Below are 21,710 nucleotides of genomic sequence, written 5' to 3'. Positions count from 1 at the left end.
TCTCTTCTGAACATAAAGTGCCCTAAACAGCTATTATGGACCTAAAGAATCTGAGTATTACTGAAACCTAGAATTTAGATCAATTTCCATGCTTGGTATATGCTATTTGCTATTCTTTCATCTATTACTTTGATATAGATCATCATGTTTCATCACTGATATGCATTTGCTAGCTAGTGTAATGTTTTAATTAAATCGTGTATCTCATTTTTGTTTTAAATTAGTATGTAATGGAGAAACCACATTGAAAAACATTAAGAATACTGCTAACAGTCATAACTAACATCACTGAATGCTTAATAAGCGTCCACCCCAATTCCAAGATCTTTACCTTTACTAAGTAATTTAATTCACATACCATCTTTATGGCTTCAGATACAACATTATTATCTCCATTTTACATGAAAGAAAACTGTGACTCTGAGTGGTTAAGTAATTTATCTGGGGACACAGGTAACAAGTTACAAGAATGGACTTTGAATGCAAATATCCTGGTTCAAAACTTACTCTTCACCATGGTACACGACAAAACAGAGTGGGTGAAAAAGGTGAAGGTAGGGGAATGGAGGAAAATGTATTGAATATTTATCATTGTAAACATTGCTTTATGAATGATACAGATAGGCACTGGGTCATCATAAGCAATTTTATGAAGTAAATGACACTGAGACTTTTTAAAAGATGAAGAAATTGTAGTCATGAAATATGAATGTCTTCCTGAAGTTACATGACCAGTAACTTAAATAATATGGATTAAAAAAAAAAAAACAAACAAAAACAGAGAAAGTATTCACTGTCATGTCTTGCTATTCATAATATTTATTCCAAACATTATATTTTAGATATTTATTTTACAAATCAATTGCCATTATACAAATGCAAATAACATTTTTATTTTATTAATATAAAAGGATCCAAGCTAACAACAATTATGATATGTAAATATGTGTGGAGTTTTTTGTTTCATTCAAAAGTATTAATTGAGCACCAACTATGTACCAGTAAATTTTCTATGTGTCAGAGCAGAAAAACTCTCTCTCTTTCTCTTTCTCTCTCTCATTCTATTTTAAAATAATAACCAGCACTTACACAGTGTCTTATATGTATCAGGTACTTTTCTAAAGAGTTAACTCATGTGAACTTACAAGCCGGAGTTAGGTCCTGGTTGACAGAGCGGAGACTGATGCACTTATCTGTTAAGAGAGCTGTGTCCTGTCCCATAGCCAATAAGAAGCAGAACTGGGTTAAATATAAGTAGTTTTATACCTGAAAGCACTTTCTAAAATACTATGGCACAATGGCACACATTGAACTAATATTCAATTATAACGAATATTAAAGAAATGAGACAGAGAATAAACACATATGTAATATATTCAAGGATGATAAGTTCTACGAAGAAAACATAAAAGAGGTAAGATATCAGAATAATGGGAAGAAGAAATATAATTCTGATAGGAAGAAAAAGATATATGAGCAAAAGCCCAAACTAGAAAGCAAACTATGCAGATAGCTTGAAGAAGAGTCTTCCAGACAGAGGTAACATCAAGGACAGAGACTGTGAGGGATCACCACATCCAGAGTATCTGAAAACAGCAAGCAGGCCAGTGTGTTTGGAGCAGAGTAAGTCAGGAACAGAGTGTTTAAAGACATGACCAGAGAGATGAAGGTGGGGAGTAAGAAACAACCTTCAAGAATATGGGATTTTCTTGGATTTTCTTCTGAGTGATATACGTAGCTGTTGGAGGGTTTTCATCAGAGCAGTGACATGTATAACTCAAGTTTTAAAAAAATCAATCTGGCTTCTGTAAATTGAACAGAATCTAGGTGACAATTAAAATGATAATGCAATAATAAATGATTCACCTATAATAACAAATTGCAAGTTGTATTTCACTTGGTGATGCTGTGGAACAGGTATGAGGTATAAGTACAGAAGATACAGACTACAGTATGTTTATTGTTTTGCGACATATGCCATGGGTGTTTGGTAGATCAGTTGGTATGTTAGAAGTGGTAATGATTTGAACTAAGATGGTAAAGTTCAGAGGTATATCGTATATAGAATAAAACGATTTACTGATTGATTGAACGTAATACAGACAGGAAGAAATTCTAGAGAATTGAAGCAGATTGATAAACTAAGGTGAGACTTTCTTTGTCAGCTCATTTAAGAATTAGCTTCACACGTGAATTCTCTACTGATGGAAACACTTTGATCATCTTGCAATCACTTGCTGAGTGTTAGTCTCCAACCTCCCAAATGAATAACCATGAGGCAACAGCAGGGGCCCATCTGAAAAAAATATCACATTCCATCTCACATGCATTATGTATTATAGAGCTCCACATGTTGGTCCCTCCTTTCAGGATGGATGTGATGGTGAATGATGTCTTTACAAAAGACATAATCTGGCAGAGGGGATATAGTGTCATTGTGTGCAGAAGAGAGCTAAGCTGTGAGTCCAGATTTTTTTCTATTATAGCACAGTATAGATCCAAGAAGAAATAGCTTGAAAATTAAGTATTTAGTGGGATTGTACTTACATATTTAAATCATGACATACATGGACCATTAATTTAAGTTACAGGAATTCTATTGCCAATAAAAATCTAAGAAGACATTATGTTACCCTGAAACTAATAACACAGTTTATGTTAATTAAACCCAATTTAAATTAAAAAAAATCTAAAAAAGAAGACATTATATCTATGCAATGCCAGAAATGCTGATTGAAAGTAAAAGCAAACAAGTACAATTATGGATCTCTTTTTTTATAGTTGTAGAAAAATGTATTTGATTTTTTTTCTTCTCATTTTGAAATTAAGAAGATTTCCCTTTAGCAATCAACAGCTCAGGGTTTGTGGCTGTTCTTGCTGCTTATATGCTTCTTAAAATGTTGAGTTAAAATTCCTGAGAAACTACTTTTGCCTTAAGAGATACATAAAATATCTCTTAAGGCAAAAGTAGTTTCTCAGGATTTTAGTGTGAAAGCTCTTTGAAATTTTCCTAACTGTACAAAAGTAGTAGAATATATCCAGAACATCTCAGGCATTCTATGTTAAAGTCTTTATTAGATTAAATTCAGGTTACAAATGGATTTTATTAAATGAAGTTAATGAGATAATAAATAGATATTTAATGGCACAAAGACCAATACTGACAAATGAAGGACTTAGTTATATAGCTAGTAATTCATGGAATGTTTTGCTAAAAGAAATTATAATTACATTACATTTTTATTTTTAAGAAATCAAATAGCCAATAATTAAAAAGTCAGAAACTCCCAGGCATGAAGTAATATAAAATGTTTATTTTGGAGGCAGTGAAAATGTGTAATAAGGAAACTTCAACTGCAATAAGAAAAAAGACAGGTGATAATACACGCTTTTCACAAAATGATGTTAAAATGATGAGTTTGTAAGAAGGCAGAGGTACAGCTTTCTTGACTTAAGAGTAAGATACATTTTCAAATAAAATATCCAATATGTTGATGTAGTAGTCAGTTCACAATAAATCTCTCTAAAAAGAGAACTAACTTCTCATAGGAAAATAAATGAGTGTGACATTCATAGGCTTTATGTGGTGACAGACTGGTGGGCTCAGGTTACTTAGTTGAATCCCAGTAGATTAACAGGGATTGAAAATTATTTTATGACTGTCAGTTTAAAAATCCACTAATAAAATATAACATATTAATGTTATGGAGCCCGAAAAGTTTGCACATTTGAAACTCTAAAGTGGGTAGAGAATTCTTCTTTGCCTTCCTTCCCAAATTCTCCAGAGGTATCCCTGTGGCTATATGCCTTCGTTAAAGGCTGAAAAGCTGAGGATATAAAGCATTTAGAGGAGATAATTTCTACTTTAGGAGATTGCCCTTTACTGTTAAGAGATACCCTCGGGATGATCTGTCAGATTGCCCTCACTGTTTATGACTGGAGGAGGTTTCTAAAGCCACTCTGTTTCTGCAGTAAAAAAGAAAATCGTCCACTTGGACTCAGTCAGCAGTCTGTTCATGCCTCTGTTTTGGCTTGTGTCATATTATCTTGTTTTGGACTACTTACATGTGCTTATCCATCAAAATACAGAGACTTTCCGAAGAGGAAGGACCATATTTTTGGTTTGGTTTGGTTTGGTTTTCATGATGGTGTTCCCAGGGTCTATTATAGTTGAAGATTGGTGTTCTTCAATATATATGGGGAGAAAAAAAAAAAAAAAAAAAAAAAAAAAAAAAAAAAAAAAACAGGAAAGAAGGAAGGAGGGAGGAAGGGAAGAGAAAGTTCATATTCTAGGGTTCTGCCCTTAAAAGATATTCTTGTAAGAACTTGATGATCCATTTTACTTTATGGGTAATACCACCTTAAAACAATGATTGGCTCCAAACCTTTGAGCTCTTATCATGTAGCCAGGCAAATAGCAGTTTTCACAGCAGATGCTAAAATGCAATATAAGCATACATAAATCTAAGATCACTCACATTTATGTATAATTACACAAATTCTAACAAAAATATAAATTTCATCACTGCTCTATTCTGTGTTGTTAAGAAGCACAAATGCCTATTGTGAGGATATTAAAAGGCTTAAATAATAGCAATGTCAGTTTCCATTTTCTGCAATATTATACCTTCAGACCTCTTGCCCTGAGACCTTTAGATAATTAAAAAAACAAAACAAAGCAAAAATGGAATGTTGATTTCTTAATATTGCCTTAAGTTATTCCTCATTTGTTAAATACAACTGTTATGAGTTACAGTACAGGAAAGAAAGTTGTTACTGGATAATTTTGAGAAGTAAGGTCTATAAAAGGAACAATTAAAATAGTATTTTGTATTTAAGTAACATTAAGTTCACAGCAACTCATTCAGTAATGATTTTGATAGCTCTTTACTGGGCTACCCAAAAGTACCAGTAAAATGTTAATCTGGACAAGGTACATGCCTAAAATATAATTTCTTTAAGTTTATTTAGAGAAAGGGATCAAAGAAAAGCACAAGAATATCAAAGCAAAATTATTTCTCAGAAATATGTAAGCACAAATTTTAATCTTTTTTTGTTTGAACTGTTAGATAATGAAAGAACTAGGAACCCCTTCATCATGAACTTTCTGATAACAAGACACTCTGCTCATCTTCAGGTTTTTTCGAGTTTAGCTAAGTTGAGATATTGCTGCTTTGGTGTCTGTTTTGTTTGACCAAGCAGCCTGCAGTGACCTTCACCTGACACTAGGCCCTCACACAAGGACAGGCCCAAGATAGCAGCCCTCAGAGTCACAACTAAATGTCCATTCTGATAGAACGTTTCCAACAGCCCTTGTGACTAACAGTCTCCCCTGTTTCTCAATGACTTTTCTTAATGTGCCCCTATGGTAAGACTTCTTTGGCGCTTACTAAAACCCCATCTTTTGGTTTGAGTTGACTAACTCGGCCTTAATCCAGGAATCCCCAGCACTCCACTCGCATACCCTAATAAAGACATGTGCCTTAGGTCCTGTCTGTCTCTATCTGCACCCTGTCTCCTCTCACCTCCCATGTAGCGCCCTGAAACCCGCTGGATACTTTCTCCAGAACCTGTGGGTAATAAACTTCTTTATTTTCACTTCTCTTGTGGTCTGTCGTCAAACCTCAGCTCACCACCTGGCACCCTGTATTCCACGAGTGTGCGTTAATTTGACAAATTCATAACAGGTTTGGATATAGAAGATTGCCTTGATTCATTACAAGTGCAAACAGCAAAATCCCTGTTAAACCAAACCTAACTGAAATAAAATAGTAATGGATATCATATTCCCTTTATCTACAATAAGATAGTAATGGGATATCATATACCTTTTACCTACAATAAAATAGTAATGGAATATCATATTCCTTTTACCTATAATACTGCATTCTATTCTATTGTACCCAGATGTATACACTTGTCTAATATATATGGATCATAACAACATTAGATAGAAACTACAGTATATTTATTACGTAACTATTCTCTTTTGTTACATAAAGGGTGTTGTCTAGTAAAGATTAAATCAGAAATATATGTGTATGTATTTATTACTTTAAGGCTCAGATATGTCTTAAAGATGTGCCCCAAAATTTATATTTGATTTAAATTGTTTTTTACTTACTCCCTAAATATGGGTTATATGTACATACAGAAAGAAAATAAATTAACTTCAACACTTTTATTACAGTGTGAAAATTTTGTTAAACCTTCCTTCATTTTATAGTTTTTAATATATTTAAATGATATGAAAATTTCTGTTTTATTTTAACATTTGTAGACTTTAATTCGTTAGCAATATTCAAGGTTCTGTGCCATAGCATTTTCTTATGTAAATCTCTACTACAAGATGGCATTCATTCAGATGATTCTAGTGACATAGCTGGTCTCAGTAAAATTTTAAGGGAAAGAAAAATAAGGACATTGCCCAATGTCACAAGCTGGTTAAGTGTGAGAGGTGCCTGAGTATCATCAAAACCCAAGCAAAGCCCATGGTGCTATGGTGCCTCCTAAATGTGGCAGGTCTGAACAGGCTCCCAGAAGATTTGCTTCTCAGTTTTACTAAGCTCTCTGTCTTCAGTCTTTCTTTTTTCTTTTCTTTTTTTTTTTTTTAATTTTTAAAAATTTTTTAAATATATATATTTTTTTATTTGACAGACAAGAGATCACAAGTACACAGAGAGAGAGAGGAAGGGAAGCAGGCTCCCTGCTGAGCAGAGAGTCTGATGCAATGTAGGGATCGATCCCAGGATCCTTGGATGGTGACCTGAGCTGAAGGCAGAGGCTTTAACCCACTGAGCCACCCAGGCGCCCCTATCTTCAGTCTTTCTGTTATCCAGTCTATTTTCCACATTGTTACTAGATTTAATTTTTTGAATGTTGTATCTTAAAATATTATCTCCCTGATTTGAAAGGAAAGAAAAAGGCCAGATGCTAGAAAGTCAACTAGGCCTCTACCCTCCATTCCAGCCAAACTATCTATTCTGTTTGTTCCATTTTGCATCATCACACCATCGACTTAATTACAGTAACCCAGAAAGCTTGCTTACTACTTTTCTGCTTCTTTGGCTTTGATATGCTAATTCTTCTTCCTGGAATGCTCTTTGTCCACCACCCATTTATATATATATATATATATTTATATATATATTTTATATTTATATATATATTTTATATATATAATATTTATATATATAAATGGGTGGTACCACCCATTTATATATATATTTATATATATTTTATATTTATATATATATTTATATATATATAATATTTATATATATATAAATGGGTGGTGTATATATTATATATGGGTATATATATATACATTATATATATATAATGTATATATATATACATTATATATATATAATGTATATATATATATATATAATGTTGATTTTTCCATTTTTCCATATATATAAAATCTGTTGATTCTCACATTTAGTAAGTTAGTTTATTGTTTATATATATATACACACACACACACTCATACATACACATATGAACTGAGGTATAGATGGCTTACAATATTATGTTAGTTCCTGGTGTACAACATAATGATTGGACAATTATATGCATTATGAAATGCTTACCACAATAAGTGTAGATACTATCTGTCACAATACAAAGTTATTTCAAAATTATTTATTATAACTCCTATGCTGTCCTTTTCATCCCTACAGCTTATTTATTTTTTAACTAGAAGCTTGTACATCTTAATTCCCTTCACCTGATTTGCTTATCACCCCAACCTCTGGCAACCACATTTGTTCTCTGAATTACGAGTCTGTTTCTGTTGCTTGTTTTGTTTTTTTAGATTCCACTCAAAAGTGAAATAATATGGCGTTTGTCAAGAAAAGAGCAAAATGTCCTCTAGGTCCAACCATGTCGCAGCAAATGCTGAGATTTCATTGTTTCTCACGACTGAGTAATATCCCGGCACTTGTGCAAGTGTGCATCTGTGTGTGTACCAACTTCGATATGATTTCAACTATTCCTGGACACTTCGGCTGCTTTTAGACCTTGGCTATTGTAAATAATGCTGCAATAAACACAGGAGGGCATATATATATATGTGTGTGTGTGTGTGTATACACATATATGTATATATATTCATATGTGTGTGTGTGTGTGTGTGTGTTTCCTTTGGGTAAATACCTGGTAGTGGAATTATTGGATCATACGGTATTTCTATTTTCCACACTGGTTGCACCGATTTAAATTTCCACAAATAACACATGAGGGTTTACTTTTTTCCACATCCTCACCAACATTTGTTATTTCTTGTCCTCTTGATACTAGCCGTTCTGACAGGTTTGAGGTGATAGTGTGATTTTGATTTGCATTTTCATGATGATGAGTGATACTGAGCAACTTTTCATATGTCTATTGACTGCGTGTCTTCTTTGAAAATCTGTCTCTTCAGGCCTTCGGTCAATTTTTAACTGTATTATTTGATTTTTTTGTATTCAGTTGTATGAGTTCTTAATGCATTTGAATATTGACCCCTTATTGGAATTATCATATATCTTCTTCCCTTAAATAAGTTAGCTTACTGTTTTGTTGATGAAAAGACTTGCTCATTGTATATTCTTGTTTCCTTTGTCCTTGATTAATTGACCACATAAGTGTAGGTTTATTTCTAAGTTCTGTATTCTGTTCTGTTGATCTATGTGTTTATTTTTGTGCCAATACCATACTGGTTTTCTGTTTTGTTTTGTTTATTTATTTTTAGCATACTGTTTTAATTACGACAGCTTTGTAGTAGAAATTTAGGATTGTGATATCTTCATTATGCTAATTCTTCCTGGGATGTTCCTTCTTGTTTCTTTTTATTTTTTGAATTTTATTTATTTATTTATTTATTTATTTAAGAGAGAAAAACAGTGCACACACAAGCAGGGGAAGGGATAGAGAGAGAAGCAGATTGCCCTCTGAGCAGGGAGCCTGATGCAGGGCTCAATCCCACGACCTTGTGATCATCACCTGAGCTGAAGACAGAAAGAAGCTTAATTTACTGAGCCACCCAGGAAACCTCTGGGATGTTATCTCTACCTTACCCATGCTAATTAATTGTAACATATATATTTTTAAAATCCTTTTGAGTCCCTCCTTCCACTCAATTTAGCTTTTCTCATCTTCATGCCTAAACCTCTATCAGATAAAAAAGTATTCTTTCTCTAGTCTTCATAATATAATTTGTGTTAAACTTGTATATGCTATTTGCCATGTTATAATTTATTTTAAAATTCATAATCTATCTTTCCAATTTGACTCATGTATATAGGGGCAAGGAAATATGTTTAGTTTTCAGCCTCAAGTAATCTAAAGTATAGTAGCTACTCATAAAGTAACTATTTATCTAATTTAAATAATGTATTTCTTGGATATACAGTTGACTTTTGAAAAACATTGGTTTGAACTGTGTGGGACCACTTGTTCACAGATTTTTTCTCAGTATAGCACTGTACATGTATTTACTTTCATTGTGGTTTTCTTAATAATACATATTTTCTTTTATCTAGTAACTTTGTTATAAAAATGTTGTATATAGTACATATAATATTCAAAATATGTGTTAACCAACAGTTTATCTTATCAGTAAGGCTTCCAGTCAATAGTACATTATTAGTACTTAAGTTTTGGAGGAGTTAAAAGTTAAACATGGATTTTCAACTGCTTGGGGGTCAATACCCCATATCCCAAAATTTCTCAAAAGTCAACTGTAGTTACAATTTCATTGTTTGTTTCTTTACATATACTGTTATCTGTGTCTTATGCACTTTTTTAAACCTGCATTTCTAAAATTAACTATCTTAGTTCAGCTTTGACTTAATAGGAAACAGGATTTCTTTTAATAGTATAATACTCCCCTCATAATTTTCTTCCTTAGCATTAACGTTTCTCTTTTCATCCTATATTTACATTTCCTAGAAAAACATGATTTATTTACTTTATTTGATCCAAAGACATGTTATTTCAGCTATAATTTTGTAGTATATTTATAATTCAGATGTTTGGAAGTTATTATTTTACCTTGTTAGTCAAGAACATGTAATTTTTAGAATGAAATCCAAGAGGAGCCTGGATATGACATGTTCCAATTTTGCATCCAATACATATTTATTGCACAATAGCATTTAGGTCATTTCCATGTCATGCAGCTCAATGCTTCCTAAATTACGTAGGACAAAATATTACTCCTTAAGAAATTCTATGATATATTTGTAAAATACAATGAAATAAATTGCTAGAAAAAATGAAATTCTGATAAACTAATTATATTTCTCATTTAGAAAAAAAATGTATGATTGAACAAGCACAAAATTAATCTTTCAGACTGTTGGGATAGCTTACAAATGTTCATTTTCAAATACTAGGTTATTTAATGGAAATTTCAGCCAATAGTTTCTGGGACAAATAACATATCTGCTTATTGGGGATGGTAAATGGCACACAAAGAAATTGTCATCTCAGTTCGATCATGAGGAATGGACAGAAGATTGTGACAGAACACTCCAGGCAGAGGAATCAAATTTTACCCAAACTCAAAGAATGGAAATTTACAGTATTTTCAGGGGGCTGATGAGTAATACTGAATGTTAAAAATGGAAGAATGAAGAAGGGTAAAACATAAACCAAAGTATGTGAATCAGACTACAGGAGTCAATATAGAGTTGAAGAATGAAGGAGTTGAGACAATAAAGTTTTCAAGACTTCTGCTGCCTATGAAAGAAAAGCTTCCTAGGAAACTCAAATTTCATATTACCCATAGAGTTTCATCTAGACTGGATTTTTCCCCACAACATTGTACCTAAATTGATCTGATTAAACTAAACAATGAACATTATCCCACTTAATACAAGGGGTACTTGTTTTATTTCTTTTTGCTTCTCAGCTGTATCTACTGGTCTTTCCCTTCTCACTGAAGTATTTCTTCTAGGTTTCTGTGAGGAAAGAGTTACCATATTTCTTCTGTCTCTCTGGAAACTTCTCCTTATTTTCTTTTTCAATCCCCGCTTTTATTTAAGATCTGTACATATTGGAATTCCTCAGGCCTCTATCACTGGTTCTTTTCTTTCCTTATTCATTATATTGTTCTTTCTAAATTTTTATCTTCTATACTACAGTGGCTGCAAGAGACACCTATACATTTGTAATCCCCAAGTCGACATATTTAAACATGACCACTTCCCTGAGTTCTAAAACTTCAAACCCAAGTGCCTGCAGGTTATCTCTTTTTGGATATTTCACAAAGACCTCAACTTAAAAAGAACAAAACTGAGCTCTTGCTTCCTACCTGCTTCTCTACTTGTCTGCACTAAAAAACAAGAAAGCAAACAATTGCACACTTGAAACTAATATTACACTGTATGTTAACTAACTGGAATTTAAATAACAACTTGAAAAGGATTAAAAAAAAGAAGCAAAAAATAAACAAAAACCAATAAAAATGACTCCATAAATTATGCCATTCTCAGGATCTCAGTTGCTCAAGTAAGAGTTCAACATCATACTTGCATCATCCTTGGCTGTTATTTTTTACAAGCAAAGAAGTCCTGTTCTATCTCCTGTATCTGTCATATTCTCCTATTTCTCTTCCATTGTATTCACACATAAACATCATTCCTCCAAGGAAATTCATCTGTTTCACAGATTATCTCCCTTTGTTTACCACTTCGAATTACTTTGTTTCCTCTCACCTTTGTTTCCTCTCACCTTTGCAGTTAACATTACTTATACAGTGCTTGGCTTCCACAAGAAAGAACAGAATCTATGAGAATAAGAATTGCATATCTGGTCAAGTTAGTGCATTATCTTGAACATGTAATAGAACACTAGACAAATGTCTTAACAAATACCTATTGAATTAATAAAAGGTTCATTGTGACCCTATAGGACATCAAAATATATAGAGAGTTGGAGAACCAATGAATCTGGTAAATTTCAACTCTTCTCTTTCAAGATGCATCCTCCAAAACTTACTCATCTATGTTTGACCTTCTAAAAGAGTATCACTGCATCTCATATATTATAGGAATTAAAATGACATCTTCTTCATACCTTCACCATATAAACAGTTTTCTTACATGGTGATATATTTCGAAAATGGAAAATGTAGACATAATTTAATTGAATACACTCAATAGTTTATATTTGCTTTACAAATGCTATACCCGAATAGTTTTCTAAAGTATATTCATTTTTCTCTACTATATATTGATGTTCAATTCTTATATATCCATTGGCATCTTTCATGGTATATCATGGTATAAGTACCCAGTGCATATTATAAAATAGTTGGACATAGGATGCTAGAAACTGATGTTACAAAGATGGGCCCTATGACCATACTTCCTTTTTTAACATTTTATTTATTTATTTGACAGAGAGATAACAAGTAGGCAGAGAGGCAAGCAGAGAAAGAGAGGGGGAAGCAGTCTCCCTACCTAGCAGAGAGCCTGATGTGGGGCTCGATCCCAGGACCCTGAGTTCATGACCTGAGCTGAAGACAGAGGCTTAACCCACTGAGCCACCCAGGTGCCCCCATACTTCCTAATTCTAATGTTTCCTAATAATTTCAGAGTGGAATCATAATGACTGTCATAAAAAATGACGGTTATTACAGTTATAATATTAATTTAATTATTTTCCTCATCAGTGGAATAATAATATTACTGATATACTGCCACTATCTAAAAATATAACATTCATTTACAGAAAATCAAACATGTGGTGGACACATTGCTATGTTTTTCATATTTACAAGAATATAAAAACCCTAGATATTCCTGGAAGATACATACTTATTGTGCTTTGATTTGTAATTTACCCTACTTGTAAAAGCAAGAATTAGACTAGTTAAGTAACATGTTACAAGGATAAAACATTAATAATTTGCACAGCTCAAATACAGACACAAATGTCTGACTTCTGTGCATAAACCACTGCATCACATTGCCTTTCATGGCATTATGTATTTGTTAAATAAAATAGGTTCACTTTTTCTGAAAGAAATCTAAGGCAGGGCAGATGATACTAAAATATACTAAGATCAGAGTACACTGATTGCTTTGAAATTAGAATTTCATGGTATAGTATGGAATTTCCAAGTATATTAAAAAAAAAAAAAGGAGTGGACACTGAGGCTCCTCTGGGCTCACAGAAAAAGATTATGTTAATTACTTATTTGGAGAGGAATCATTCATCTCAATTCTTTAATTTTTAATGACATAAACATGTTGAGCATATCTGTTGCTTAATTTATTATTATATAATATACTTCAAAGATATTTTTAATTTCTAGGTTTGAATGTTAATTAATGTTATTTTATGTCTCTATATAAAAAATAAAAACAAACTTTGGAAACTTTTTTTCATATCAAATAAGAGAAAAAGATATTCTTCAAAAATAGCACCTTCAACAAAACAGATGAACTTAGTGGAAAGAAAAAACAAGAAGGGAGGCAAATCATAAATGAGACTCTTAACTGTAGAAAACAAACAGGGTTGCTGGAGGGGAGGTTGTGGGGCATGGGCTAAATGGATAATGGGTATTAAGGTGGGCACTTGTGATGAGCACTGGGTGTTATATGTAAGTGCTGAGTCACAAATTCTACTCCTGAAACAAATATCACACTCTGTTAACTAGATAAATTAAAATGAAAATTTGAAACTTTAAAAAAAGAAACAAAAAAGAAGATGCTGGTTGAAGGATGAAAAAAAAGGAAAGGGGAAAAAAAAGAAGAAAGAAAGAAAAGAAAATAGCACCTCTGTTTTGAAACACATTGTCTGTTTCAGAAGTCAGAATCAGATGTTCTGTTTCAATCATGAAATTAAAGAGAACATGAGAATTTGGGCTAATGAAAGTCATTAGTACAGGGCGCCTGGGTGGCTCAGTGGGTTAAAGCCTCTGCCTTCGGCTCAGGTCATGATCCCAGAGTCCTGGGATCGAGCCCTGCACTGGGCTCTCTGCTCAGCAGAGCCTGCTTCCTCCTCTCTGCCTACTTGTGATCTGTCTCTGTGTGTCAAATTAATAAATAAAATCTTAAAAAAGAAAGAAAGTCATTAGTATCTATCAAGTGGTAGCATATAGTAGCTAAGATCAAAGCCCAGAACATATATTGGCCAATTCAAAGTTTGGTTCTAATACACACTAAGTTCTTCATTTCAAGTGTCTGTGCCACTGTTCTTCCTTTATAAATGGATGAATAGTAATACTTACATCCTTTTTACAATAAATGATAATAAAGGTCAGAGATATTGGGTTATATCTCAAGACAAAATAAAAACAGGTTCCTATTAAAAATGTGATTTATGTCAATTCAAAGTTCATAAGCTTCAATGCTCACAATAGAAGCTGCCTTCGGCTCAGGTCATGATCCCAGCGTCCTGGGATTGAGTCCCACATCGGGCTCCTTACTCGGCAGGGAGCCTGCCTCTGCCTGCCACTCTGTCTGCCTGTGCTCACTCTCTATCCCTCTCTCTCTCTGACAAATAAATAAATAAAATCTTTAAAAAAAAAAAAAAGAAAGAAATAGGAAGAAGGGGACTGAGGTGGAAGAAAAGAAAAAAGGGACAGCGATGGGAGGAAGAGGTGAATGAAAGAGGAGGAAAAGAGGAAGAAGAAAAAAGAAGAGAAGGAGGAGGAAGAAGGAGAGGAATAGAAGAAAAATGATATTGCCACTTGTATATACATGAAATTCTAAAAACGGCCATGAAGATATTTTAAGATAGACGCCATTCTCATTTTATAAATGAGTAAATTGAGGCCTATATATTGTTAGCTGCATGCTTCCCAAGGTAAAATATTAAGTGGCAGCATTAGAAATTAAGAATTCTTGGGCGCCTGGGTGGCTCAGTGGGTTAAAGCCTCTGCCTTCAGCTCAGGTCATGATCCCAGGGTCCTGAGATCAAGCCCCTCATCGGGCCCTCTGCTCAGTGGGAAGCCTGCTTCCTCCTCTCTCTCTGCCTGCCTTTCTGCCTAGTTGTGATCTCTGTCTGTCAAATAAATAAATAAAATCTTAAAAAAAGAATTCTCAAAATTTCTAACTAAAGTATTAAAATTGCAACTTTCATTCAGTCTGACTACCCTATAATTCTCTCCAGTATTTTCTGGTAAAAACTGATATTTTTACCATTAGAAGGATTAGGAAATTACCGAGTGCTTCCCTTTATTTATAACTGTCTTTCTTTAACATACAATGGTTTATTAGTTTCAGGCGCACAATACAGTGATTCAACAATTCCATACGTCACCCAGTGCTCATCACAGTAAGTGTACTCCTATAAGTAGTCTTAAAAATGCTTTTTAAAGTTTTGACATAGAGCAAATAAAATAATAAGAGAAAGAGGGCTCTTGAGGTCAAGTTCCTTGGAGAAAAGATTAAAGAAAAAAGAATGGGAAGATATTGGAAACATTTATCAATCCTAGCTTTTAGAGTTCTTGCAGTGCTCTTGAATCATCAATATATCACTAGATAAGCTTCTGACATTTTACAAAATAGAAGTGAGACAGGGATAGTGAGCAACTGAAAATAACTCACTGGTAAAGTTCTAAAAACTATTTTTCATATATTTTTATGGTCCAATAAAAACAAGAATGATATTTATATTTTATGTCAGCTCCCTATCTTAACCTTGATTAGTCATATTATTTTAATCACAAATGGGATATAACTAAATTAATTAAATAAATATCCCCATCTTCATTGTCTGCCTTATGAAAAGCTTATTAGCTTTTTATTATCAGAGCATGACTGTCAGTAAATTATACACTAACACAAAGTTAAATCCTATACATCTTTGTTGGGGGCAAACCAGAAAGAACTTTGGCATTTAGTGAAATGGTTTAATCAAATGCTTTTTATTGTGAATATATTTTTTCAATAATAATTTTATTTAGAGTATAGTAAAAAGTACTTTCAAGTATCCTACCCTCCAGCCCAAAGTATCACTTCTAAACATGTGTGCATTGTCAAATCCACACATTTCTTGAACTGGCATCATTTATTCAATACATGTTGGTTAAGCAATTTTTCTGTGTATGTTTGTTAAATACTTTCTTTGTGCCAATCACTGTTCAAAGTGTTGGAGATACAGGAATTTAAAAAAAAAATAAAATCCCAGATTATCTGAAGTTGGCATACCAGGAGCAGGGCAAATAATAAACAAAATGGAAAAGGAAAAATAAACAGTGTGTTAGAGGGTATTAAGTAGTAGCAAAGAAATAGAACAGGAAAGGGTAATAGAGAATACTGGCAGATTTTACAATTAAAAAAAAAGTAGTTAATAAAAGCCCCCAAAGAAACAGTGACAATTAACTAGATCTAAAGAAGACACTGTCTAATTTTATGTAGGAAATGATAGTAGCTGACACGGTATAACAGGCTAGTCCTAGTTGCTATGTAAGCAATATACTGAAGGTGCGAAGAACAGAAGTGGAGGAAAGATTTAAGAGTGCTAGCAGTAGAGGTGGTAAAAATTTGTCACTTTGGATATATTTGAAGGTATCACTGAGAAGATGGATTGCGTGTGGGGGGAGTGAGATTAAGATAAGAGTTATGATGTCTCTTAAGTGTTTGGCTTGAGGTATTTGAAGGATGTAGTTGCCACTTATTGACTTGGGAAACTGTGATAAAATCTGGGGGTGAGGCCAAGTGCTCAGTTTCAGATACACTGTGTTTGAGATGCCTAGCAAACACCCATATGCATGGATAGGTAGTACATAAATAGCTACACAGATAGATGCATAGGTAAATACATATGCAGCGGCATGCATAGATGTCTACATACATGAATAAATGAATTTGCAGTTCAGGAGAAAAGGAGAAGCTGCAGTGACATATTTATAAGTCATCAATAGATAATATTCAAAGCTATTGGACACAATAAGATGAATTAGTAAAGATGGGGAGAAGTTCTGATGACCGAGTTCATGACAATCCATAATCCATTAAGTCAGATGACGAAGCAGCAGCAAGAGGAAAGGGAGAAGCAATGAAGTAAGTTTTTAAAAATATGTGTCTATGCTCCTGAAACTCACACAGGAAAAGTGTTTTAAGAAGGAGGACATGCTTATCTGTAGCAAATGTTGCTGACACACTAAAGTGTGAGGAATAACGTTTGGATTTAGCAAGTAATTTACCACTGACTCACTGGTGATCTTGGCAAGTTCAAACTCTGACAAGCTATGGAAGTAAATCCTTGAATGGAGTAGCTTTAGGATAGAATGAGAAGAGAGAAATGTGGGTAGACAATATGAACAGGATGAAAGTAATCAGAGAAATGGGTAGAAGGTGGAGAAGATTGTGAAGGCAAAAGGTTTTGGTTTGTTTCTTTGGTGTGCGTGTGTGTGTGTGTGTGTGTGTGTGTGTGTGTGTGTGTGTGTTATGTGTATGACATTAAGTAAAAGAACCTGATTCAGTATATATTCTTTGACCCCAAGAATTCTCTCAATGCTTTGTTTCATGAATATCCTTAGTAGATACTTTGTCAATTTTGAATTTTAAATTAAAGTATCTAGATGTAAACTAAATTTCTACTAGAGTTCAGCATATATTACTAAAATACATACATTCCACTCAAGGTCTTTGAATATTTATATCTAACCTAAACATTATAACAATTCATGTCAATGGGCAATTACCAAGAGGTCAAATTTAAAGTCTGTGCCAGTATGCACAGTATGCACAATGCTCATCACTTATTTTTTCTTGAATATTTATGCACATTAATTTTATCTTTCCAAGTGATTATTAAAATTAATAAAAATATAGCTTACCCCATATTATTTTCAAGGAACCATGCTAAGCATGTTACATATATTATTCCTATTTTTCAGTCTAAGCCTACAAAAATATGTTTTATTAACCTATTTTCTAAATAACATGGTGGTGATCAGCAATTCAGCAACTTCCCTGAGCCTTGACAAATATGATTGAGGCAGCAGGGATTTGGTCCAGATATACTTAGTTCCAAAGTACATGACCTTTAACTTTTACTACTTTTCAACACAGTGCTTACTGAAAGACCGGACTCAGTCATAAACAACACTTATTTAGAATACTGAGTAGAGCCAAGAACAGTTTAAGGCACTTAAGATGACCTTACTGCTAATGTAGCTGTTACTTTGTCCAAGAAAAACAGTATCTTGGACAACAAACAAAAATCAACCTTTCTCGTGTTTATAAATTTGAATTTTTAAGAGTCATGGAGCAAAAAAGATGTACATTAATCCAGATCTTGTTCTTTTAAATGTCTTGCATTATTGAGACAATTTATCAAATTATAAACAAAAATGAGAGAAAACAAAATCCAGTTCTCCTGACAAGTCAAACACTCCTATATTGTGAGTTGCACATCAGACGGTATCATTGTGCAATAAAGGCGGTGTGTAATCCAGAAGTAATCCCCTCGTTGGCCTACTGAGTTTCCCCAAAGGCTTGCCACTGGAGATCCAATTACCAGAACTATTCAAATGCAGGCAAAATTTCTGAACCAAAATTCCTAAGCCAAATCCTTATCTCTATCTAAAAAATAAATGCTGGCTCTCTGCCTGCTTATTTTATTTAATGTATGTATGTCTGTATGTATTTTTGCAATAAATAACTGAAAATGTAAAACTCCATGTTTTACCTTCAAATACAATCTCAATATCAAAATTTAAATTTATGGGAAAAATAGTTCACAGTCCTTTAGCAGGTTCTCATTACTTTAAGGTAGATTTTGCATCAAAGTTTAGACACATATCAGAAAGGACACAAAACCAGTCTCATTTTAGAATCTTTGGGAATCCTTGACCAATTTAACATCCATTTAATTCATTATCTTTTTTCCTTTCATTTAATAAATGATAATAATAAACACATTTTTATTTTTATAAAATAATATTTTATATTATATATTTTATATACTTATATTTATATATTTATATGTATCATACTTAATATTTATATATAATATATACTATTAAAATATATACTATATAAAATATATACTATGCATTATAGTATATTATATATCATATATTATATATAAAATGTGCTATATATAATATATTAAATATATTTCTATATAATATGATGTAATATACATTATGTCATACATAAAAATATAAAATATAAAAATAATAAATATAAAAAATAAAAATAAAAATGAAATGGAATAATAAAATGATAAAAATACATTACTGTATTTTTCTTATGAGTTTTAAATTTTCAAGAGTGACATAATGCAAACATTAGCAATTTGGATAATTGTTTCAGTTTGTTTTCTTATTCATGTATGATATTTAAAGCCCCAAAATTTTATTGAAATATTAAAATAGAAATATTGTAGCATGCATGAAATTCATGTGTTATTAGCAATACATATTCATTATTTATATATGATTCTAGTGGTTCTATAGAAAAACAATGTGATTTAGAATTGCATGGAAAGAATTCTGAATCTCTTGCATTCCACATATGACCTGTATGAACTTGTAACAGTTATTTTTTATTCCCATCTGTAAATAAAAGTTAGTGTCACCCAACAAACAGGTTGGCCATAGTGTCATAACTACTAAGTGAGAAAATACATATGATCTTCTGCAATTAAAAGCAGTAAACAGTTTTGTCTCTTGCCTTCTTATCTAGAATTATAGGTTGAGTATAGTTAAAAGAAATCAGTGACTGGATTTTATTTTTAGAACAATAACAAAAAACTTATCTAGCATGTCTTTAAAGAAAAATAAATGAAGATACATTGTTTTTAAAAATACCAATCTTTCACAATAAATTAAACTACCAGTGACTTTTCCAACTTATGAAAAACTGAAAATGTTTTAGATATTATATACACATATGTATATCCATGGTGTACACATATATTTATGTGTTAATTTACTAACCTAGGAAGCATGTATTTTATCTTGCCTGAGTGACAGATTTGTGATATGAATATAAAAGTGTAACATATTAAGCAAGACTGTTTTTTAGGAGCTTAAGCACTTTGAAATAAGTAAACTTTTCATAAAAAGTGAGAGGTTCATTTTTCAAGACAATTAACTCCAAATAATTTTTAAATGACTAGACTTTATCATATATGCTAAATATTTTTTAGGAAATTTAGCACCTTTTGCTTGTTATTTTCTATGAGCACTAATAAAACTCTATGGTAATTTGAATATGTAATTAAGTACATGAAGAAAATAACCTAGAGAAATTTTGTTATGATGCTGAGAAGTTGAGTACTGAAAATTTTACCTCTGGACAATGGTCAGTGTTAGCAAGAAAAACCAGAACCTAATAATTATTTGCTACCATTTAAACTGACTGTGAAAGACACAATAAATATCTTCTACTGGAACAATATATGAAATATCTATCCTACCACCCATAAAACTAACATTAAAAGCCAGGAATATATTTTGAGAAAACCTTCTCAGCATTAAATTAACTGGTCAGCAATCTTTGGGGCAGACAAGAGAAATTCAATGAATGAATATCACTTACCTTATTCACAATACATATCTGCTTTCTTGTTTGAGCATCAAGTATTTCAATCTCAAAGTGCACAGTTTTTGAATGTTTAGATACTGGAGCTGATTTTAGAGGGCCTGCTGAGAGCACAAGTTGCGACAAACAGTGAAAGTTTCTCAAGTCATTCCTCAGCATGGACCGGGTAACTCCTTGGGAAAATATTTCTCTCTTGCGTTCCGAAGTAAGGGACCTGTGCCTTTTGAACATTGTGTGAACTAGTAGGAGAATCTGTCATGTCAACAGAAGACACTTGCAAGTGTGTTGCCTTGCACCAGTTTAAATACTGCTGGTGAAACCAGGAAAGGTCAAGTGCTATGCCCTTCCAAGAGTTCAGTTTTATTTAGCCGGCTTGAAAACAATGACTGATCTATTTCTATATATAACGCGCTATTGTAAATTGCGGCCGCGTAGAGGATTACTTTACCAGCATTCCAATTATTTCTTACTTTCTCCTTTTATCTCTGCTTCTTAATATGGTCACTACTATCTGAAATCCCAAAGCAAGAAAAGAGTGGAAAGAGTTTTTATTATCTTTGAATTCTGTATGCACTAATCTTCAAGTACATATATTATTATTCACACATTCACATTTAGATGTATTTAAAATTAGCAAAGGACTATCTTTTAGATAAATTTTAAAACATCTATTGCATAATTACATAGCAACTTTTTTATAAATGCTGCCTAAGATAAAGATTTGTGGCATGTTTTAAATACATATACATAAATGCAAATATATAAATATATTTAATATAGAAATATCAAACATGTTATATATAACATAATGTAATGTAAGTAACATATATTATATATACAAATGTGTATATATATGGTACAAATGGATGAATTCTTCACTTTATACAGGGAATAGAAAGATGGCAAGTCATCCATGAGATTAGACTATGTCGAAAGCCGTTTTATAACTTGAGGAAAAAGAAGTAAATTTCATGTGAACATTTCTACACATTATATGTTATGGGCAAATCTCTGAATTTATATACAAAATTAGTACTAAACACCACATGTACCACAACAGTAAACTATGGCAAATTGAAATCTCAAAATGAACAACAAAAAATGTTAAATAAACTGGAGAGATTTGTATAAAATATTCCAAGTACTTAGATACCAGTGTATTTGATGGACGCCTGGGTGGCTCAATTACTTAAGTATCTGCCTTCGGCT

At 32.6% G+C, this 21,710-nt stretch overlaps 1 protein-coding gene across 1 annotated transcript in view; it reads right to left on the bottom strand.

Annotated features, from left to right (window-relative positions):
• The window catches only part of LOC111149284 (trans-2,3-enoyl-CoA reductase like), a 100,284-nt gene extending 79,552 nt beyond the window's left edge, over nucleotides 1-20,732 (bottom strand). The window contains exon 1 of the mRNA XM_022506266.1: nucleotides 20,499-20,732. Coding sequence (XP_022361974.1) covers nucleotides 20,499-20,732 — 234 coding nt within the window. The remainder of the gene's footprint in view (nucleotides 1-20,498) is intronic.
• Nucleotides 20,733-21,710: the final 978 nt, after the last annotated feature.

Source organism: Enhydra lutris, unplaced genomic scaffold (assembly GCF_002288905.1).
Source record: "Enhydra lutris kenyoni isolate GAN:26980312 unplaced genomic scaffold, ASM228890v2 scaffoldscaffold21, whole genome shotgun sequence".
Lineage (NCBI taxonomy): Eukaryota > Metazoa > Chordata > Mammalia > Carnivora > Mustelidae > Enhydra > Enhydra lutris.
This window is presented reverse-complemented; position numbering and strand designations above follow the sequence as displayed.